This window comes from Prosopis cineraria, unplaced genomic scaffold, assembly GCF_029017545.1.
Source record: "Prosopis cineraria cultivar Desert tree isolate PC_DT_omini unplaced genomic scaffold, ASM2901754v1 PC12, whole genome shotgun sequence".
Lineage (NCBI taxonomy): Eukaryota > Viridiplantae > Streptophyta > Magnoliopsida > Fabales > Fabaceae > Prosopis > Prosopis cineraria.
Window position 1 is genome coordinate 39,826,089 of NW_026555343.1, and position 23,870 is coordinate 39,849,958.

Sequence of the window (23,870 nt, forward strand, 5' to 3'; positions counted from 1 at the left end):
ATGATAGGACTAATAGCTGATACCATTGATAGGAGTAAAGAGAGAATTCAATGATAAGAAGTGAGAGAATTAGAAAACAGAATTCATCATCAACTCACATAACTCTTCTCAAGTAAGGAGTCAGCTTGCAAACTAGGTAAGATTCTAACAAACCATCATAGCAAAAATAATAACCACCAACAACTATAGCAACTTCTACATTCATAATAAAACTTAACAAATTGAGCTAGCTTTGAGTTCGTCACCTTCCTAAGTCTCTCACACACATGAAGGGATGAGGATGGGGAAAAAATTCAATGGACATCATTTAAAAAATAGTATTTGTTGTTTTTTCTTTTCTTCATAACTACAAAATTTTAAATGTGGTATAGAAGGAAAAAAAAAATGGCAAGTTAATACCTCATTCCTTGGAGATATTTTCTTCATTTGTTCTGTTCATAGCCAATTATAGCAATCTAGCAACAGTCAAGGGTTCTGGCAATGAAAGATCTCTGGGAGTAAAGGGATGAGAAGGCAACATAAGGTGCAGGCTCTGACCACATCATGAGGATGTAATACAACATGAAACTGAAGAATTCAACCAAAAGCAGCTAAAAATAGCAAGTTCAAATGAAAACGCTGGAGAGTTCGCAATAAGACCCAAAAGGAACAAGCAATGTCAAAGAAGCCATTAGATGCAGCAGTCAATGTCATTTTTGAGAAGTGACATCCTGTTAATTTGCTTTTTAAGCCAAAGTTATGGCATTCATTGACCTGATAATAAACAAATCTCAATTTTTCACTATATATAATATGTGCCTTTGAGGAGAAGTACAGTAGTTCTAGGCTTGAATACTGTGCCACTCTCTACAATAGCAGGATGAAACCTCTATCTTTTCCAAGTAAATCTTTTCTAGCTCTGCATTGATTTTGTTTGCCAACTGCAGAGACATGAACTTGCTAATCCACCAATATCCAACTCCATCCTGCATGTTTCCTTAATCTCCTTTGTTTCATTAGGCTTCTGACTTCAGATGCTTCAGCCCATAAACCATTTCTTGCATAGAGATGTGCTAGTGTTATATAAGGTGCTGCATTACATGGTTCCATCTTTATAAGCCGATCAGCAGCCTCCCTTCCAAGCTCTACTTCTCCATGAATTTTGCAGGAACTCAGGATGGAACTCCAAATTACATGATTTGGTTCATAAGGCATTTCTTCCATTAGAGCCTTTGCCTTCCTTAGATTGCCATTTCTCGCATAAAGATCTATCAAGCAAGCATAGTGATCTAGACTAGGAGATAGCCCATAATTTGTTCTCATTTGGTTGAAGTACTCCACCCCTTTGTCAAGAAGTCCTGCATGGTTACAAGCTGTTAGAACAGCAGTAAAGCAAACATGATCGGGAATGAATCTTTTTTCAGTCAACAGACTATCAAAAAGCACTAAAGCCTCTGAACTTCTCCCACATTGGGCATAACCCATGATCATGGAAGTCCATAGAACAGCATTCTTTCCAGAAGTCTGATCCAACACAAAGCGAGCCTCATCAATGTCACCACTCTTTGAATACATATCAATCAAAGCACTGGCTACAAACACATTGCTTTCTGAACCTATTTTAATAATCAGTGAGTGCAATTGTCTTCCTTGAAGGAGTGCTGTAAGGCTGCCACAAGCATTCAAAATGCTACTTAAAGTATGATCAGAAGGAGTTAAATTCTTTCTCCTCATTTCTGCAAAGAGTTTAAGTGCATCCTCATTATATTGATTCTGAGAATACCCACAGATTATTGAAGCATATACAATAGTGTCCCAGTGATGAGTTTCATTAAATAACAATACAGCATCATCGATTTGGCCCCATTTTGCATAATAATCAATTAAAGAGCTTATCACAAAATTGCTAGTATTAAATCCTTGTTTGATAACATGAGCATGGAGAGTTGGACACTGTTTAAGGGCTTCCTTTTGCTCCACACATGCACTTATAACAGTGGTATAGGTAAAACAATTTGGCTTAGTTTGGGTATCCAGCAGCATTTCTTTAAATAACAACAAGGCATCTCTTCCCAGCCCATTTAGCGAGAATCCAGCAATAAGTGAGGTCCAAGACACTTGATCATGTGTTTTCATGCCACTAAATACTTTCATCGCATTCCCAATAGCATTGCATTTTGCATAGAAATTAAGAAGCGCACTACTGAGAATCAAATTACCTTCATATCCAGAACGAATCATAGAAGCATGGATTTGTATTCCCAAGTTCCAATTCAGGGTTTTTGCACATGAACAAAGGGCATTACAAAGAACAGCCTTCATAGGTTTTGCTCCAAACTCATTTGCCTGCCTTACCAACTCTAGCGTTTCATAGGTACTTGCACTTCTAACATGCTTACATGTTCTATCAAGGAATTTCTGCATCAACCCATCAGAAAAATAACTTTTCAAATATAAATCACATGTAATCCAATTAAACAAATTTTGAGAAAAGGTTGTTACACCTTGATTGTGCAAAACCTCATAAATCAATAACATTCTTAAAAGCTTGATAAATAATCGAACACAATGGCATAGTGCAATACATATAGCCAACTCCACTTGGTGGAATGAGACTTCTTATTATTGTTGTGTTACACCTTGTTGTTTAGAAATTTTAAATTATTGTTTAGCGTACAATTAAGGGTTCACAATCTATTTCAGATCTAGGATGGGCTTATAATTCTTTTGTTTAAGAAAAGAAAGACGCCAAAACTAAAACCTGAAGGTTTTGGGGCATGTGGATATACTCATTTTCCCAATACTTTGAAACTAATAATAAAATATTTAAGCTTCACATAAAAAAAAAAAAAAATCATCCCGCTATTATGAAGGACGTGAAAAACACAAATATTAAAACCCTCTTGTTTGCTATATCTTTTAAATACGGTTTCCAGCCTTTAGGAAATTAATTTTAAATATTATGTGGATGCCTGATTTCTCAGCAGATGGTCAGGCTGAATGACCAGAAACCTCAAGAAGCATACCAGCAAGACTCTAGTAGAAATTGGCATGAGCCATAATAACAATGTAACTTTGTTGGAATGTAAGACCTAAAAGGCTATAACATCTTGGCCCAAAAAAGGCTATTGTATCAGTATACCTCTTAGGACGGCGAATAAGGACGATGAAGATGGCTTTGAATCCATTGACAATGAACACAGAACGAGCAGCAACAGATTCAACGAATTCTGGAGGCTAAAGCGTGGGGAGTGACCACCATGTTCATCTCTTTGGGTCTGAACCACCATATTATGACCAAACACTGTCAATGAATGGCAATGGAGGACAACAGCTCTTCTTTTCACTTATTTGTGTCTGCCCGAAACACTCATTATCCAAACCTACCCGAATAAACAAAAAAAATCAGTATTCGAATCTGAAAATATCCGATTACCAATATAGGATAGATATATCATACCTGAAATGCCGGCAACACCTAGTATCAGAAGACCCGGAAATGATGGAGGTTTCCTTTTGCAGCGAGTGAGAAACTGAGGCGTAGGGGGTGTATGCTTCTTTGTTGGAGGGTTAGAGCAATAGGTGTGTCAGGGGCTGAAATGGCATGTGGACAGATGTATAAAATGTGGCACACCGTCGCCGGCCGATCTGGTGGACTCCGACAAGGTGCTAAGGCTCTTCTCTATTCTCATCACTTGACTTCAGCCCAAAACATGCTGTTACATCCATACGAAAACTCTCAACATTCCATCACCTCCGTTCTCAGACTCCGTTAAAGTCTTCAAACTATTTCAGAAAACAAAAAAGGAAAGAGGTAAAAAAAAAAAAGAAAGAAGTAAAAATCTTTAATCTTGTTCCCCCAATATGATTTTTTTTTTTTAATCCATGTTCTACTGCCTTCATGCTTCGCGGACTCTGTTTATAAAGCCCAACCTGATGTGAAGCTTTTTCTTCCCAGTTGAAATTGTAATGAACCAGTCTAAAATTGTAATTAACCCTCTATTCTGCAGTTTACAAATAGAAATGAAATACTTTGCACGCGCATATTCTTGTGTTTCCTTCATGTGGATTTTGCAATTCCTTTTTCACCGTCTTTCGTTGATCTCATCGGGTAGGTCAGTTAAAATTCTGCAAATTCGTCAAACCTATGGAATGTTTTATGCAACGCCCCACAATTACTTCACTTAAACATAAATCAAAATTTATTGAAGGGTACGTTTAGCTAAATTTAAAAGCCAAACGCAAAATCAGTTTTTGGATAATAAGTCAATTACGAAAGATGAAAAAATATTACTTTGTATAATACATGATTTTTTTTTTGGATAATAAGTCAATTACCTGAACATTATTTCGATAATATTGCAAAGCAACAATAAATTACTCCCTTCAATTTAAAATGTTAGGCAGTTTTTAAAAGATTGAATGTTAAAATTTATATGTGGGAAACGAGGTATCACTTTGTTTCTCTTGGCCCCTCGGCCAATCTTGTAAATAAAATTTATTTCTTCTGTCTTTTTAATTCATAATAATTAGTCCGGTATGGTTCAATTTCTTCATTACATTGTCATGCTACCATGTAATATCATCCCTCGTAGGCATATCTCCTCTATTCTGCAATTCACATAATGATTAATAATTTAATATATATTCTTGTTTTTCTGTCAAGTGGATTTTTTTCTTTCTTTTTTGGTCCTTTGTTCTCGTCGGGAAGTTTAAATCAGTTTACTTGATCAATTGCCCAACCAATTTGGTCAAAATTCTGTGGAATATTTTTGAGGTTGTCAATAGAAGTCCGTTATGCAACACCCCAATAATCAAAATAAGTCCTTTCTTCAAATAAAGATAAATCAAAATTCATTGAAGATTACAGTTAGACAAGTTGAAAAGGGAAAACACGAAATTATAACTAAGAAAAAAAAAAACACTTCGTATAATACATGATTTTTTTGGATAATAAGACAATTACATAAGCTCCTACACAACAACATATAAATGAACGTTATTTAAATAATTTTGTTGCACATTATCAATAGGTTACATATCAAGAATCTCCTGCAGACATCCAAACACAAGTTTCGTTTTGTTGCACAAATGATTCAAGCAACAACAATCAAATCAGTTGCATCTGACACAGTTTGTCGTCACTTTGTGGAATTCACAAGCCGACAACTCTTAGAAAATTCCAAAGAATTGAGTAGTTTCTACTGTTCATTGTCTTTCTCTTTTTAATTTTTAATTTTTAATTTTTTGCCCTCTTTATTTTGCCACTTCCTCGCCTTTTTTGTTGGAGAGGATCTCACATAAGCTTTTAATATACCACTTGTATATTGTGTATGATCAAGAAAGTCCTTTTGAGCTTTTGGAGAAGTAGATAATGCATAATTGTTTCCTTTACAGAGGCAACTTAATTTTTTCAGACCACTTAAAGATATCTGAATATACCTGATCACCTCCCAGATCTTCTCCGGTAGCCCCAGCAGCCACCCTAATAATATCCTCAATCAATGCAAAATTTCCCATGATGTCAACATGAGCACCACTCTGCGTGCCCCGGCCTTCGAGCAGGTTGGCCGGAGGAGAATGATCATATTCCCTTACGTAAGTACGAATTCCATAAGGATTGAATCTGGTTTTCCCACGCCAACCTTTAGCACACATGAAACCTGCACTTAGAGCAGGCACTGTCTCATCCCCATCAACTGTGTACACTCCATCCTTCAGACAGCTATCCTCATCATCCCCGTCTGCTGAAGTATCGATCTCAAAAGGAATGTAACACTCAGCATAGGAAGATAACTTGTAAACATAAGCTCTTTCAGTTGGTATGCCAACCCCATATAAAGAAAAGATTTCCATATCAGGAGCATTTGGTAATCTGCAATAATTAGTTTGAGGCGTCAGAACAGGAAAAGGTATGAACGTAATGGATATCAAACTCTGCAACCAAATAAAATCTATTGCTCTATGCAGGGAAAGGTTAACAGCAACAGACCACCTGCAGTACCCATTTTTACCTCCTAAATGCATGATGAGTATTTTTGTTGTGGAAAAAATAGGTAAAGAGACAGGTTACTCCAAGACTACCAATTAGGTGCTAAGAGCATGCCAAGGATCTAGAGGAGCAACAAGAGACCAAGCTCAAAGAACTACCTCCAATATAAATATATCTTTAAAGGAGGAAGCTCAATGAATCCCTATGCGTGAATTTATCTCCCTAGGGAGAATCAATCACTAAGATTGTCAATCTAAGGCCGCATTTGGCCCTTGCACCTGGAAGTTCTAACCCAGGTCCATTGAACCAGTTAAGTTAACCTGCCTTGACTGCACAGTATATTGTCGTGACAGGTCAAATGCAGAGGATTTCTAGTAATTTTGGACAAAAAGGAAAAAACATGGTGAAGTAATTCCAAGCCTAATAAATCAACTCGAGCATATATCTAGACCTCGCATTCAGATAAAAGGTACAACAGAATGGTAGAGAAAACATTTCTTTCACAAATCAGTAGAGAAGCTGATCTTTAGAGAATCCCAATTAGTATGTAATGCAAAAGAAATCAGCAATAACCATATTAATCACTTTTGAACAGACAGTTATACATAGCAACAAGTCCACAATTATGAGTAATTATGAGTATATCAGGAGCATGCAATAGAAGAGGACTACAGGAGCACTGCTACCAGAGAACCAGATTCAGTAGGGTATAACAAGAATTAAAAGAAACAGGAAAATTAAGAGTAAGGAAGCATAAATTCTCACTTGGTCTCCAAGGGGTTTGACCAATATTTGTAGTGCTCATATTTTGGATCATCCAAATTGTCAGCAATTCCATAAGAGAAATGAGAACTACCACGAGCCATCATTTTTGGAGCAACAAAATTAAGCAGATCTACAATAGAGCCAGCAGTGTAAACTTTATACTCAGCAACAGCTCTGACTCCCTCAACTCCCATGTCGTGGTACTCAGTCCATACATCACGACAGGTGGTATTTCCAATATTTTGACCCTTAATGGCATCCTGTCAAATAATTAAAGCTCGAGAATCAACAACAGTCAAGATAGATTGAACAGATTTAAGACACACAAAACAGTAAGCATATCACACTATGATTGAACTTAGTTTCTATGGACAAGATGAATATCAGCCTTTGATTCGTTTGAAAGAGAAGATTATGAAGAAACAGAAAGAGAAATTTGGGTTACTCTTATTGACTGTTCTGAGGAACAAGGATATGAGATAACGATCATTAGCCCTCCCTTCTAGGCGTAATCAAACAAAAATGTAGTTATACTAGAAACAGACCAGTGCAGGTGCTTTGTGGGCAAGGGTAGTTACGTGGTGACGCAATGATAGCCCCCCTAGAGAACTTAGACAACATACCAAGACAAGAGCAGCTAAATCTTAGTAGAAGATGGGGTGCAATCTTTCCCAAGCTAAAAATTTGGAAGATGACTACTAAAAAGGAGTGAAAAATATTAACATAATGCTCAGAAAACCTTTTTTTTTTTTTTTGTTACAGATTACAAAATTTCTTCAGCAATATCTGACTAGACAAAGTCAAAGCTCTTTAGGTATTTGCTATTAGGTACTCGAATAAAAACAAGTGAAGGAACTTTCAACAAAGAACCAAACATAAGGTGCTAAGCTGTAAGAACTGCCCAAATGATATGTTTATAGAAAAACCTCATAGAAAACAGAAATTATGCCAAAGGTTTTCTTTATAACATAAAGCCTCACCCGAAAGTCAATCCTCTCTATCTCAAGAGAAGGTGCTTCTGCCACATCCTTGCCAAATGATATGATCCGCCCATAGTTGACAGGTTTTGATTGAGAAATTGTTGAGTTATCATTGTCCTGGCTTGTCGATTGAGTATCGTTATGTTTTTGCTTTTTCTTGCTAGGGAGATAGCATTCCTCTGGTGACCAGTCAAGACCACCCCATATAGTGTCTCCACCTCTTGGTACCATTGACATTGTTGAATCCCAAGTGCGGGTCATCTTCATTACATGTTGCAAGGTTTGAAAGCGAAACAGATCATTATCTAAGAAACCTGGTGCAATTGCCCTGAATAGTTACATTAGAAAGAACTATATTTAATCAGTATATGAATAGTCGACAAGCACAAAAAAGTATATCATTGAAGGAAAAAATAATTGAAGAAAAGACAGTGAAACTTGAATGAAACTCCCCTGCAGTATGATATAATATCACAATGAAATCGTTTTTGTAAGTGAGTTCCCTCGAACCATATCTGTTAACTAATAATATTAGAAAATCACTCCGCAATGATTCTAAATTTCTAAACTATTACAATTTTCCTCAAGAAAATGATGTTATGTTGCCAGCGTGGAGTATAACATTGTTAGTAATAGTTAAGCTGATATACCTGGCAACAGCAATATCCCTGGCTTCAGCAGAGAAAAGCCCAGCCACGGACTTCGGAACACCCAAAAATGGTCCACCGATGTTCATCACTGCCTTTATATGTCTGGCACACCAATCTGGTCCACCTCCACCGCCCATTGGAGCAGGTGCTTCAGCCCACTTCATAAAATGAAGAAAGTAAAGCACACCCATGGAATGTGGGATGACAACAGCCTTGTTGCCTCCATTAGTAGCAACCATAAGTTCTATGTTGCTTTTTATCCGACTTAGTGTTTGATCTCGCACCTGATCAATTAAATTAAATTTTAGGAGTTAAGAATTGGCTATAGTCATAAAAAGATAAGTCTAATTTTCTCCGTAGAGCAATTTATTCTTGTACTATCTACAAGATAATTCTTGCCCCTCCAGTTTCCTTATTACAATAATTTACTACCTGTAGTCTCTCAACCAGAACAACCTTCTTTCTAATTATTTGAAAATAGAAAATAATTATCGCCAATTTTAACTATAGCTAATTTTAATTATTTCTACAATTTAATAACTAGAGGAACATCATTTCCTTGATTGAAATTGAAGGAAAATAGTTCCTGATCATTGAACTTCTTTGATGAAGGTATAACTCTGGCTAGATATATTGTGAAGAACTACCTCAGTGTTCTGAAATGATATTCTCCAATCATATGCAGCCATGTACATGGTTTTTTCTTCATAACCAATGCGAGCCAAGTTAGCTATTAGGACAGCCCAAACGAAATACCCTGGAGCAAAGTAATCAGCAGCCACAAGTCCAGAGACAGGCCTGACTCTAATACCAGGTGGATCTAATCCTGTCTCGTTGTCCAGTGACATGTGCTCTGCCCAGCATGAAGGTCTGCACAAGATCCAGAAAAGAACAAGACATGAATCTTTGCCCCCTTCTAAATCTGTGATAATCCAATTCTAGCATGAAAAGTGAGCTCAAATTTTAAACAGCCAAAAAAGCCTACAAAAAGAGGCAGTGATATCAGAAAGGATTTTAATGAATATGTAGTTAGACTGAAGCCTATACCCCTGATCTAAAGGATCAAATATTTGCACTCTTTTTTACCAATATTTTTGCAGTGAACAAAGTAATATCTGTGCTTATCTGGATCACGTGTTGTTTCAACCTCACTTCTTTTGGGGGAAAATTATACCAGAATTGCCATTTGAAAAGCTATCTTTTATTTAATATAAGAAAGTCGATACATTTAATATTTATTTAATATTGCTACAATGACATCCTAAATTTATGTTGTTCTCGTATGAAGAAAGTAGAAGTCCAAGCAACAATTGTTCAGCAATAAAACATTTGAAAAGAATACAGAAATGTCAATCAAAATTCAAAAGCATATTATCTAAAATTGTACAGCTGAGCAACTCTTGCTCTTAAGAAACGAGATGGAATGGCAACTAAAACTTTTTCAAACCAGAACTTGCTCCCAACGCTTTAAGCACATGTGAACAAATCCAAGTCTCCGAGATGGACTTAAATGAAATTAAAAATTTTGTTTTTCATAATGAATTTTTGTGTCTCGTACTTGAAGTCTAAGCGGGCAACTTGATACATATGATTTTTAAAGAAAGCAGCTTCAGTGCACGAAAACTTCTCTAGATCATAGGCAAAAGTTTTACAGGAAAATAATGCCTCAATAGTACGTTATTCAACAAGGCAAACTTGCTGAAAGCAAACTCTTTCGAACACCTCAGGCAATAGTCAGCATCAAGTTTCCCTTGAGATCAATTTCTCAATAATGACTTTACCAATATCGGCAACTTGTTAGCAAACCCAGTGATCGGAAATTGAAGAAACAAGCTGAACGACACATGGCTTGCCCAAAAGTATCAGCAGACTTTGATATAGTTTCACCGTTAAGATTCGTTAAAAAACTAATTTGGAAAATAAAAGACGTCGCAAACCAATCCAAAGATATTAGTTCATGGTAAGAAGAGACAAAATCTCTCCTTATCCCAAAGAAAGCCCGAAAGTCTTCCTAAATCTGCTACAAGCAAAAAGATAATGGAGCACCAAATTAAGATATTACCAAACATTAAGAACAACAAATTCTTCACACCTTTTGTAGACTTCTCCAAATGTACCGCCCCACAATCGTTTCCGGAACAAGCCCTCAGCACACTGGTGACCCTCCCAAAGCTCAAGGCCCCCGGTGACGATCCCCGGCACGAAGATCACCGGATGCTTTGCCGTCAGCCCTTCTTTCTTCAGTTTCAGACCAGGTGGATCAGGCAACGGTCCAGTTATCGCCTCTGTCACATACTGAGGGAACGAAGCTGGCATAGCTTTGTACAGAAACAGCAATAACCACCACACAGAACAAATGCAACCGATGAACCAGCAACAATTGTCAACGCAAGACCATTTGCTCTTCTTCTCCGCCTTCTTGCTCTGCTTCGCCGCTGCCTTCTTTTTATCATCATCTTCTTTTTCTTCTTTCCTTTCGCTCTGAATCTTCAACCCCGCACTGGCAGTCTTATCGGCTTCTCCGCCTTTTCTCCGACGAATTAGAGACATTCTGAGTGATAGTAACAACTTTTTTCTACTTTACAACGCAGCACAATCCCGATAGCCTCTGGAAGATAACCAGTTTTCACTTCCCCTCTTATTTAGAAGTTCGTAGAAATTTGGGGAGAAAAAGTGTCCCTCCTCCTTGAGCTAAAGTTAAGAATCACACTGCCACCTTGATAAGCTGAGGAAAACGTTTTTTCTTTCCTGAAGAGTACAAGTTACATTACAGTTATGTGATTATCGGTGAAAGATTCCTAAAACGCCAGGGTTGAACAGGAAAATGATGATGAAGCCATCCTTTTTTTTTTTTTTTGCTAATTGTCTTTTTCAAGTAGATTTTTTCAGGAAAAATATAATCAAGGACTCTAAAAGATTATTCTTAAATTATTAAAATTTTAATAATAAATAATAATATTTATTTAAAATTAACAATGTATGAATTTAAAATTAAAAATATTATTGAAATTATTATTATGAGTAACACTCAATCTATAATAGTACAATAATTCCCACCTTTAAAACTTGATATCTTGATTTTCTTTATTAATAATAGTCTCAACTTATAATAATAATTTTAATAATATTTATTTTTAATTTTTTAAGTGATTTCTTTTGTATATTAATAAAAATAAAAATTCAAAGGCTTCATATTTACAAGTAGTTTTAATAAATTTTTAAGTAACTACAATATTTTTACAAATGTTTTTTAAAAGTTTGGCAAGTAAATTTTAATTTGATATTGAAAAACAATATATTATCATGTGTGATTCCTAGTTTTTTAACTAAAACTAACAATAATCTTAACTCATAATAATAATAATAATTTTAAACTCATATAGTTTTAATTTTAAATAAGAATTATAATTCATTATTTAATTTTAATATTTCAGAATCTCTTATTATAATATAATGAATGAATGATCTTATTGGAGTCTTTTATTGTCATTTTCCCTTCCCCGGCAATCAAACGGATACTTATCACGATTTTGGGGAGGAGTGGCTGTTGGCGGGGCATTGATGTCCCCACTCGTGAATGATATTGGTCTTGGAGATAGGCTGCTTTCGAACAACGGGTCCCAGATAACGCAAATAAATATATTAAACATGAAAACGGTTTTGTACGTGGCAGAATCTGATTGGTTCTTATTTGGATGTGGGCATATGTTTCATTCAATATTATTCTGACAAAGAATTGAAATGATATAATATTATGGGAAAATAACATGTAAGGAACATTGTGTAAAATTTATAACACATAAAAACTAAATAATTTTATATTTGTTCTGTAGTCCTCTTATCCTTCTTTTATATTAATTTGAAAAAATAGCATCCAATGATCACTGTGTAAAATTTATATCACATAAGGATTAAATGATTTCATAATTACTCTGCAATCCTCTAATCCTTCTTTCATATTAATTTTATTAGTGAAATGATAGAATTGCCTTTCAAGTTAAAAAATTAAAAGAAAAAAAAGAAACCCCAACCATCACCAGCCATTGGACCACCGGCGGTGGTGAGGTAGCTGGAGCCCTCAGCGAGGTCACCGATGGTCGATCACCGGAGCTCTAGCGCCGACAACATTTTATTTGAGAAATAAAATTTTTAGGTGGTTAAGAGAGGGTTTGATCCTATGACCCTTGACTACTTAAAAAGTTTAAGATTTTTAAAATTGATAAATCAATATCGTCTCTCCCTAATTCGATAAGCCTGACCATGGTCCAAAGTTATAACAATCAAGAAAGCCTTTGAGCCAGCTCTTAATATTCTTACATGATTTACTTGTAGAGGTAGAGCTATTTGTCACAACCTGTGTCCAGAAAGAGGAGAACTTATAAGGTTTATGTGTTTTGGAGACCTCCAAAATAATGGATAGAATTCTAGAACTTTCAAGAAGAATCTAGTATGTTCTAGACTATTCTAGAAGCATCTAGAACAATTTAAAATTGTTTAGAGAAATCTAGAAAGATCTAAAAGTTTTTAAAAAGTTTTAGAAATTTATAAAAAAATGGGGAGATATCTAGAATATTCTAAAATATTTTAGAATATTTCACACATATCTTGAAGGTTATTCTCTAGAAACATTCTTATAAATATCTAAATATTTGTTATAGATATTTTTATAGAACACTCTAGAGGATGAATATAAACCATAGGATTGGATTGATCTCCTCCATCCATAAAGGAGGTGGGAAAACTTTGGAATAAGGAAAAAGTCTATAAATACCCCCTCACCTCTCATTTGTAAACAAGTAAAGTTCTAAGCTTTCAACTTCTTTTATTTAAGCTCTCTTCTCTCTTGGGTTCAAGTTTCTTAGCCTACATTATGAGGGTTCGGCTGATTTAGTTAGGACCAAGAGGTTAATCATGCCAAGGTTGGCACGGTTTAAGGACAAGAAAGTTTTAAGGCCATGACATATTGCATCTCCTTAATCAGTCAACTTCTTCTCCTTTTTACTTTAGTGATTGAAGGTCTATAAGTAATCTTGGTTGTTGTTGCTTCCAAAGAAAGGAAAGCATATCTTATCTTCTTATAATGACGTTTTCACTTCTTTTTTATTGAACTATTTTTGCTTCTTGAATGAGTTCAGTAGGTCAATCTCATACGAGATTTCAACTAGGCACTTGCACATGCGATTAACGGCTGTTGGATCCCAAGCCCTTTAATAATATATAACAAAAAAATATAAATAGTAAATCAAGCATAAAATCACTTTCATATAATAACATAATGGTATGTTGTTAATTTTTGAACGGAACTTATTATTTTATAAATGTTACTTGTTAATCTGATATGAATAATTACAAATTGAAACTTTAAAACTTCACTCATTTTACTCATTAAACATCCTAATGTATTATTATCAATTACAAACAGGTTGTTGTTAAAACCAAATTGATACTTGTTGATGAATGACTATCAATTTTTTTAATTTGTTAAAATCATAATAGAATATTGTTAATTTTAACTAAACCAAGCTTTTTAGGTGGTCAAGGGTAATGGAATCAAATCCTCCATTAGCCACCTAAAAAGTTTATTTCTCAAATAAAATGTCGCCAACCTCGCTACCAATGGTGGTGGGGGTTTCTTTTCTTTTTTTTTAAAAATTTTTTAATTTGAGGGGCAATTCCATCATTTCGCTTATAAAATTAATATAAAAGAAGGACTAGAGGACTACAGAATAATTATGAAATTATTTAGTCTTTATGTGATATAAATTTTACACAGTAATCCTTGGATGCTATTTTCTTTAATATTATTGAGAAAAAAAAACTCCACCACCCTTTGATTGTTTTTTTTGTTTAAAATTAGATATGGGCATATGTTTCATTTAATATTATTTAAAATGATATAATATTATTATGAAAAAAAATACTGCCCCACCGTTTTATTATATTTTTTGTTTAAAATTATTATACAAAGATTAAACAAACTAATGAATATAAAAAATATAACATGTTTTATTAATTTTTTATTATTTATTTCTGTGCATTAATATCTCTAAAACCATACAAGATATAATCAATAATAGAATATTGCTCTGAATGTGAAGCAGAAAAATTTCATTAAATATTATTATGAAAGTTTAAAATTATGTAAACAATTATTTCCTAAAATGACAAACGTAATAAAATAGTGAATCTTAAAAGTACGATAAAAATTTAGATTTCATAATTCTTTATTTTCAAAAATGAATACATTCAAACACATGAAAATGTATTTCTGTTATCAAATAAATTATTTTTATAATTTTCATATGATTAAATAGTTATTAGATTTAAATATTGTCGAATTTATATGGGATAGCTCTCCAAAAGTATAACTAGTGCAAAGTTATCATTAAATCTTGTCCCGCCAATTATATTTTGTGTTTAATTAGGAAATTAATTTTTTAAAAAGTATTAATTACTAACTATTTTAACGTTATACTTTTTTTTTTTGCCACTAATGTCATACAATTGTATTATGCTAATAAAATACCTCTAATTTCAAAATTAAAATATTCCATATATCAAATATTAATAAAAAAATAGTTAGGTAACCAATGGGAGTTGGATTTAATGAAAAGAACCCATCCTTCACAACATAGTGAATAAATATTTAAATTTTTATTGAGAGAAATATCTATATTTAATACCTAACTGTACCTTAAATGAGATTATTTTTAATAAAAAGATACTTATAAATAATTTAAAAAAATAATAAGATAGTTAACATTTCAATTTTTTTTATTTTACCACCTTTTTTTGTAGACAACTTTACCAGTCTTTAATGCCACCAATATTCATTAATTATTTATTTCGATTTCAAAATATTTATTTTCATAAGGAAAAAACTGCTTCATGCTCCCAGACTAAAATATAAGCAGTTTTTTAAAAAAATTTGCATACTAATGAAATTTTCATTCTCATAAAAATATATATTTCTTTCCTTTTTTACCCGTAGTCTCAATTATTAATGCACTTCATAATGAATAATGCATAACTTTACATGATTATCTAAGTTAATAAATACAAGAGGTAAAATAAGAAAAAAAAATTTCATATGTACTAGGTTGTTTATATTTTTCAATCAAGATTAGTTGGATAAAATGCTTATATTTTAGATTGGGGAGGTATTGTTTTTTAAACTTCCAAGACACTATTTAGTTATATTTTCCCTATTTTACTGTTAAAGACATTAAAGTACTACACCTTAATCAAGGACAAATTTGATAAAACATTTAATCTTTTTATATAATAATTGTATTTCTTAATACTTTAAGTAAAAAGTTATCACTTAAAATTCCATAAAATGTCTTGTATTAAAATATAGGGTTTTATTAATGAGAGTTAGACCCGGTAGAAGGAGCTAATTACTCAATATGATAAATTAATGTTTAAATCATCACTACTATTAGAAGATGTGTCTATATTTAATATAATATGAAAATCCAAATCAATCATTCTGATTGAACTAGCTAACTATTAAATCGGTGTCTTGATCAATTTAATAAAATTATTTATTTATGACCAATCTGATCACAGTTTAAGTATAGTTTTTGTTATTAATCCTTAAATTAGCATCTTAATCAGTTTAATGATAGGTCCAATATCTAGTGACTTTATTTAGTATTCAACCATACTACATGATTTTATAAAATATATGGCTTGTATTTAAAATGGAAGAAGTGTACCCCCATGTGAATTTCTGAATGTATGCAATTAAACACTTTGGCCATGTTTAGTACAAGACATTGAATTTTAAAGGATTGAAAATGTAATTGGGAGTGTGGATAAGTTTTAAAATAATGTTTGGCATGTCATAGATTTAAAAAAAAAAATAACACTCAAATTAGAAAAAAAAAATTAAATAAAAAGGCACAATTGCCCGCATCTTCTTCATTCCATTCTTGCTTCCAAACCAGTGTTGATGGCATGCCATCGTGCCCTTGATTGCTCTCTACAATTCCTCCATCATTGACAAATCAAGGCTCAAGGATCTCATAGTTTCTTTCTTCTCTACTTCTTTCATAAGTAATCTCTGGTTCTAAATTTATTGACATTATCATCGTTGGTAACGACAGAGGAAGAAGAGGAGCCTTCTACAAGGTCATGGGCGACAACAAAGAAATTGGAGGAGCTGTGGGGGACGTCAAGGTTACTGAGGAAGAAGCCTTTTGTGCATCTGCAATGGAAGAGGGTATACAAGGAAGGTGGAGGATTAGAGGTTACCGATAGAGGAGAAGCAAACATGGTGAAGGAAAGGGAACAAGTTAGATGTGGACATTTTTTATGAGGGCATTTTAATTATAAAAATTTCAATCCATATAGGCTTTAACAACAGTAGTGGGTTTCAGTATTTTCAAATATAAGTGGTACTAGACAATCCCAAATATTGTTGAATGACTCATATCAAATATGTCAAAAGTAATATTATTTTAATCCAATCCCAATTCCACATACTAAATCAGGCCTTCATTTATGGTAAATCCAAACCGGGCCTTTATATACAACTAATGTGGGTTTAATTTTGTTCGTTAAACAAAAACGATTTACTCTTTCTCTGATAAATAACATAATATATTAAAATCATAAATAAATAGTCTAATTTATTAGAGTTTTTATATCTCATATGTGTATATATGCAATATAATTTTTTTTAAGAATAAATATTAAACATAAAGACCGAGGAAAACGTATTCTATTCAACTTCATGAGATAGCTTTAGCTTCCACGCACGGTATCATGTCATTTCATGATAAATACGTCCTTAGTCGTCTTTTGTGGATGAAGGAGAGTGACAATACATAAATAAAATACCAAAAAGAGATATTATATGACTTTAAAGTATTTAAAAATTTATGGTAAAAAATAAGTATTTAAAAATTTACACTCCTGTTTTACTTATTTTTCTCAACTAGAATTTGTATTTATCATAAATATTGATAATGTATCATACATTAGCTATTAAAATGATTTTGCTATCTTTCTTAATGTCCTTGCGAATTGGAATTAAAAAAAAACTACAGGTAAAAGTTTGAGGTTTGTATATAAGAAATGAGTCTGTTATATAATTCATCAAGATTAAATCACAAATTGATCCTAAAATATATGTTCAAAAATGTTTGAGACCTTAAATTCTCTTTTAGTACAATGTTTTCCTCCTTTTGGAAAATTATGCAGTGTCACTTTTACAGTTAACAAAAGTTAACTTTGATTATTAATTGATTAAAAAATAATAAAAAAGTTAAAAAATTCAAAATTACAGAAACTTATTAAAAAAATAATTCAAAAAATGACCAATAAAATTTTATTGGTTCTTTCTTAAAAATTTTGAGATCATCTAATTAATTAATAGTTAAAATTAACTTTTGTTAATAGTAAGGGTCATATTACATTATTTTTAAAAGTTAAAAAAGAATATTATATCAAAAATGAGTCTAGGATTTCAAACAATTAAATTTATAATTTAAGAGCTCATTTATCATTTAACTCTACCAATTTATCTTTCGTGGGAAGAAAATGCAATAATTTTGTTATGTTTCTTTTATAATTATGTAGTATAGCCTGCCTGCTATATTACAATGTTTGAATTATAAAACGGGAGAAATCAGTTAAGGGCCCTGGAAGTAATTTGATTTTACAAAAAGACTGCTAACAAGTAAATATCAATAATTAAAAATAAAAGTTTTTATTTTAATAAGTATATGATCCGTTCATATTTAAATATTATTTTTTTAGGCATCTTTTATTGATTTTCTCCCTTATAAAATTGGCATTATGTCCAATTGTCCATAAAACGGGACGCTCCATCCTCCTTTTTCCAATAGACCCGGGAATATATGGAACCAGAAAAGTTCAAGAGAGAATCTCATCCTGCATTCCTTTAAAAGGAAATAAATCATAAGTGTATTTTAAGATTTAAATGAATCTTAAATTTCTCTGCTGGTCCAAAATCCTTAAATGGAAATAAATCATAGATATATTAAAAAGAAGGTAAAGTTGAAGAAAATTAAAATCTTGACTACCTAGAAATTTTTCTTGATAGGTATGAGTTAGTTAAAATACTTTTTATATTTAATTATAAAGTAAAAGGTATAGATTTTAAAATATTACACCAAATTTTTTTTAAACAAGTGTGAAAATTATAAATTTTAGGAGGAGTAATTTTAAGGGAAAACAAATAAGGATGTGGTAATGCTGACAATTACAATTCAAGATCGTAAAATAATCAAATTACATTTAAGTATCGTGGTCTTTCTCAGCAATTAGAAAAATTTGCTTCTAACAAAAATACCCCCCATGTCACAACTATTAATAACAAGGGAATTGAGTTGGACTTTTTTTAATACTTGATTGCAAAAACTTATTTAACTTCCTAACTACACTTGGGATTTAGTCCAATCCTACTATTTTTTTTTTTTAGTTTTTATATCACTACAACTAAGACCAGTGAAATTAAGTTGAAAATTTATTAATACTTCGCTGGAAAACAACCCTAACTAATTTCACAATTATTTAACTTGATTCTTTGTTGGAAAACAACTGAACTAAGCCAATTGAATTAATTTTAACATAATTCTCCCTAATTTTATAGATATTTTTTAATAATAATATCATAAGGACCATCTAGTGGCAGGATAAGGCCGGCCAGGTTATTTAACGTTTATCCTTGTTAAAACTTAAAAACATGGATAGATAAATGGAAAATTATTAATAATTCTTCGCGCGTAATGTGCAAGACGCTAGCTTGTTTCTATTTGGTTGGGCTGTTAGCCCTATTATAACCACCCAAAGGAAAATAAGGTATGAAACAAAATTTAAACATATATAATATGATTTTTATTTTCTAGTTTAATTAATAATGATAAATGATAATTAACTAAATTGTCAGTAATTTAATGCTATATTTGGATGCATATGAATTTAAATTTGAGCCAAATTCATTGTTTTGATAATTAAAAATATATAGATTTTACCAAAATTCACATTCAAGTTCTTTATCAAGTTCTTTATAATTTAAAATCTTTTCTAACCCCTATAATTTAAAATCCTATTTCAATCTTTTTGTAATTTGACTGGCTTGTTGGCTGCACCAAACGAGATCAAATCACCATCGGTGACCAGGATCGAACCATTGCCATAGCCGAATAGGATCAGACAACCAACTTTCACTGGGATTAGATCGCTAGTACTGGCTAGGATTAGAGTACAGGAGACAATTGAGATTAGAGTGCATGAAACAACTGAGATCAGAACGTTGACTTCCACTTGGATCGGATTGTCAACGCTTATCGAGACCAGACGACCTACTTCCATAGGGACTAGACAGTCAAAATTGACCAAGACAGGAGTGTAGGAGACGATCAAGACAAGACAACTGACTTCCATCGGGACTGGACGACCAGCGCTGACCGAGACCAGACCATTGCCTATGGCTGGGATTGAATGGCAAACTTCCATAAGGACTATACCACTGGCGACTACTGGGACCAGACAATCAACTTCCATCAAGCTTGGACTATAGGCACCAACCAAGATAGGACCTTAGGCGCTAATTGAGATTGGACACCTGTGTTCGGGATAGAATGGCTGTGTCAATGCCAGTGGTTTAGTCCTAATAGAAGTCAATCCTCCGATCCCAATTGTCACCAGTGATACGGTCTTAATGGAAGTTTGCGATCTTGGTTGGCACTAGTGGTTTGGTCTCCATGGAAGTTAGTCGTCCAAAAATTTTACTTAAAATCTAAACAAAAAATTTTAATATTGTAATTTAAAATTTTTTATATTATTTAAATAAAAAAATTTATAATTTATAATTTTTAAATTTAAATTTTTAACCCAAATCCACCTACCAAAATGCAACTTAAAAGAATTTTGAATGCAGTGTGCGTTTGGTTTTCAGTTTATCAAAAGTTCATTTGGTGAAAGTCCATTTGATAAAAGTCAGTTTAGTGAAAGTCAGTTATTGTAACGAAATTTATGTTTAGATACATTTTTTTAAAAAGTCAATTTGATACACTGAAAGTTATTTGGGTTGTGATAATGAAATGTGCTTTTGAATATACAATTACCAAAAAAGACATTAATTTATGCTTATTTGTAATTTTTATTATACAACTGTAATATATTTAAAATATTTAAAAAATGTGATAAATATTTTAAATAACATAAATTTTGATCAATAATGCTAAAAATTTAATTTCTATTTATTTGTACTTTTTTAATTTATAATTTTAAAAAATGTGATAAAGATTTATAATTTTTATTATAAATTAATGTTAAAAATTAATATGATTAATTATTTAATTTATAATGATAAAAAAATTAATACCTAATTATTATTTTTGAAAAAATAGTTATATTTTTAATGAATTAATATTTTTTAAATAAAAAATAAGAGATTAAACTTGAGATAATATGATCAAATAATATCCTACTTTTTAAATTTAATTTTTAAAAATTTTAAATAGTTACATTTTAAAAATTTACTTTCAAAATGTATTTTTTAATAAAATATTTTATTTAAATAATTTTTAATGTTTTAAAAATAAAATTTTACTTAATGTAAAATTGAAGAAATCAAACGGCCTCGTAATGTTTGGCGAGGCCGTGAGGAATATGAGGAGGGTCATAAATACGAGATCAGGCTGGTTGGTTAATAATGGCAGTGGGTCAGACCCTTTGCAGTGTAACAGGCATTTACTCAATTGGGTCCTCTTGTAGCTGAAACGATTTTGGATACACATTAAATGATGTACAAAATAAATAAAAATAATAATAAAAAATATATATAATATTATTAAGGTAAAATATACTCATCATTTTTCTGCTATGTTTAATTAGACAAACCTTCTATTTATTTTAAAAATTTATATAAACCTCCCTTAAAATTAAGATATATATTATATAATTTTTTTTATATATTTAAGATTTTAATTTCGTTTATCTAACTATTATTTAATTATTAAATTAAATTTTAAAATTTTAATTTGATCAAAATGTTTCATTTTAACATAAGAAATATCTAAAACTATATATTTGCCAAAAAACAATTTTTTTGTATACAACTTAAAAAATATAATAAAAACACTTTAAAATTTTTATTACATTATAAAATTTGTTAATTGTTATTATATTATAAAATTTTAATTTTTATTAAATTCATTGAAACTTATTTATTTTTTAAATTACTAAAAATATATTTCAAATGTTTATCCCATAATATTAAATGATAGAAGTTTGAGAGATTATATAAATAATTTAAATTTAAAATTTGTAAACATGCTTTTTATAATGAAATTATGTAACTGTTAAAATAATATAATTTAATATTTATGATGATGAGGGGGTACATTAGTAAATAAAATTTATTTTATTATAAATTATAATTTAAAAATAAATTTTTAGAATTTTTCATAATATTTCTAACAGAGTTAACAGATTGAATTAAATTGTATATTTTTAAAATAAAAGAAAGATCTATGTAATTAAGATAAAATAGAAAAGTGATGAGAGTATTTTACTCATAGTATTAAATAATAAGTAATGATTTATAATAACAAATAATTCTTTATACAGACTTAATATATTATATTATTTATACTTCATCCAATAAACTTGTAGTGGTTCAATTAAATAAAATATTTTATGCCATTATTTTTAATTATTTCTTTTTCAAATAGAGTGTCTCTCTTTTTTTCCTCTCTCTCTCAAGCATCATCATAAATGAGGAGGGAGAAAAAGTTAATAAATTAATATAATTTAAAGTAACACAAATAAATAATAATACAACAAATTAAATGAATTTGATCCGATATGAATGATGTGGCGATCTGACTTCATGCAATAATTTCTCACCTAATTAAGACAAGCATCTCCTCTCTTGCGGTGAACTCCTAGTACAAGCATATAGAGTAGTCTTTAAGCAAGCATTAATAGTTAATTAGTTTGTACTTCATATCTCACATTAAATATTATTCTTCCAAAATCCAATTTCAACTGTATGTACGCTTCTCTAAATTACAATAATGAATGATTTTCAATGTCACGCAACTTAACACCTTTTATTCTCTCTATCCGCTTGCCATTCTCTTTGGTTAATTACTGAAATGAATTTACTAAGAAAGATGTATGTTAGTATGATTATGTGTTCTTGTCTTAATCGTCCTTCCTGAATTTGTTTGGAAAGAGTTGTCAGAGACACTTTCTAAAGATCTGCTGCATGATGCACGCACGAGCTGATCTCTTATTTTTGGTAAGCACCATTGGCTAGATTTGTGTCAATAATATCTTCTTTAGTTTTTTGATGGCTTTCACCAATCAATCTTATCTTATATCCTGTAATCTCCATTTGATTTTTACTATTCACACTATTCCATTGCAGTATTTTTCCGTAAATGCCTTTCATTAATTGGCCCCTATGGTTCCATTGGAAAGGTATTTTTTTTTTTCTCGTAATTTTTCATTTTCGCTATTTTTTTGGGGGAAAAAAATACTATTCACCTATGCTATATTTTCCCTTTTATCTTACATTTTCTAAATTGCACCAACTTTTCAGTGTTTACCTACAGTGATCAGTCCTTTTTTATAAAACTTTTGTCGCATGTGGGTTCCATCAATCTTCAATTTCCCTTGCTGTTTGGTTTCTTGAATTTTCCAGTCCCTTCTTTGGTCTTCTTCCTTCTTCAATGTCTCTCAAGATCAACCTCTTTACCCTCAATGGACCTCGAAGAGTTCGAATGCCCTAACAATATCTACATTCTGGACAAGGCAGAGGATCTCAAAATCGACCTTTCATACTCTTGCTAGCCTAGGTTGTGCTCTTCCTGTGCTAGCAAGGTGGTGGAAAGCAACATCGATCAATCCGACAACATTTTTCCGGACAACGACCAAATTGACAATGGATTCGTCCTTAGTTGCATTGCTTACCCTTAGACTAATGTCCTCACCAACATGGCCTCTACTTTCTTCGCTTCCTTGAAACGTTGCTTTTATTATTTATTATAGTAGGTCTGCACATATGTCAAGGTGATAAGGAACAAGCTACACTTAGTGAAATTGAGTTTCTATTGCAAAAGAATGGAAAGATTCTGCTTAACTTCCCTTCAACTCCTTTTCTTTTTGGAAGTCTTACGATTGGTGCTTCTAGTCACCTCATTTTACAAGAATTAAGTTATGACATGCCACATTGCAGGAGGAGTCGATGAAATTAATTAACTCTTTAAATTCTGAATAAAAACATGTTTTTGACTCAGTCATGTCATCTATGATTTTAATGAATGGTGGTTTTTTTGTCCATGGATATAGAAGGACTAGTAAGACTTTTTTGGAAAATGCATTGACTTTAACACTTTGTGCTAGAGGTGATATAGTTTTAATAGTGGCATAATGACAACACTTTTTTCCAGCAGGCAAGATTACATACTCAAGGTTTGCAATTTCTATTCAAATTAATGAAGATTTCGTTGGTAGTAT

The 23,870-nt window shown here is 31.7% G+C and overlaps 2 protein-coding genes across 3 annotated transcripts; both read right to left on the reverse strand.

The window, feature by feature from the left end:
* Window positions 1–658: 658 nt before the first annotated feature.
* Window positions 659–4,061, reverse strand: LOC129288054 (pentatricopeptide repeat-containing protein At2g37320-like). The gene is made up of 4 exons (XM_054924378.1): window positions 3,440–4,061; window positions 3,122–3,362; window positions 2,199–2,397; window positions 659–1,715 (listed from the first exon to the last, which is right to left on the reverse strand). The coding sequence occupies exons 3-4, from the start codon at window positions 2,299–2,301 to the stop codon at window positions 940–942; spliced, it is 879 nt and encodes a 292-aa protein (XP_054780353.1). The 5' UTR covers window positions 2,302–2,397; window positions 3,122–3,362; window positions 3,440–4,061; the 3' UTR covers window positions 659–939.
* Window positions 4,062–4,904: 843 nt separating this feature from the next.
* LOC129288935 (phospholipid:diacylglycerol acyltransferase 1-like) lies at window positions 4,905–11,148 on the reverse strand. Of its 2 annotated transcripts, none has more exons than XM_054925751.1 (6): window positions 10,459–11,148; window positions 9,014–9,236; window positions 8,367–8,650; window positions 7,717–8,044; window positions 6,737–6,996; window positions 4,905–5,854 (listed from the first exon to the last, which is right to left on the reverse strand). In XM_054925751.1, the coding sequence occupies exons 1-6, from the start codon at window positions 10,914–10,916 to the stop codon at window positions 5,371–5,373; spliced, it is 2,037 nt and encodes a 678-aa protein (XP_054781726.1). In that variant the 5' UTR covers window positions 10,917–11,148; the 3' UTR covers window positions 4,905–5,370. The 2 variants fall into 2 exon arrangements, with proteins under 2 accessions (XP_054781726.1, XP_054781725.1); XM_054925750.1 differs by having other exon boundaries at window positions 7,663–8,044.
* Between the last annotated feature and the right edge of the window lie 12,722 nt (window positions 11,149–23,870).

Coding starts and splice junctions, on each gene's coding strand:
- LOC129288054 (XM_054924378.1), bottom strand. CDS start 2,301: ATGAAGGCTGTTCTTTGTAATGCCCTTTGTTCATGTGCAAAAACCCTG. Junction 1,716..2,198: donor GATTCGTTCTGGATATGAAG/GTAATTTGATTC, acceptor AACTCTTTGCAG/AAATGAGGAGAAAGAATTTA.
- LOC129288935 (XM_054925750.1), bottom strand. CDS start 10,916: ATGTCTCTAATTCGTCGGAGAAAAGGCGGAGAAGCCGATAAGACTGCC. Junction 9,237..10,458: donor TTTGGAGAAGTCTACAAAAG/GTGTGAAGAATT, acceptor GATCTTGTGCAG/ACCTTCATGCTGGGCAGAGC. Junction 6,997..7,662: donor TAATTTCTGTTTTCTATGAG/GTTTTTCTATAA, acceptor ATTATTTGACAG/GATGCCATTAAGGGTCAAAA.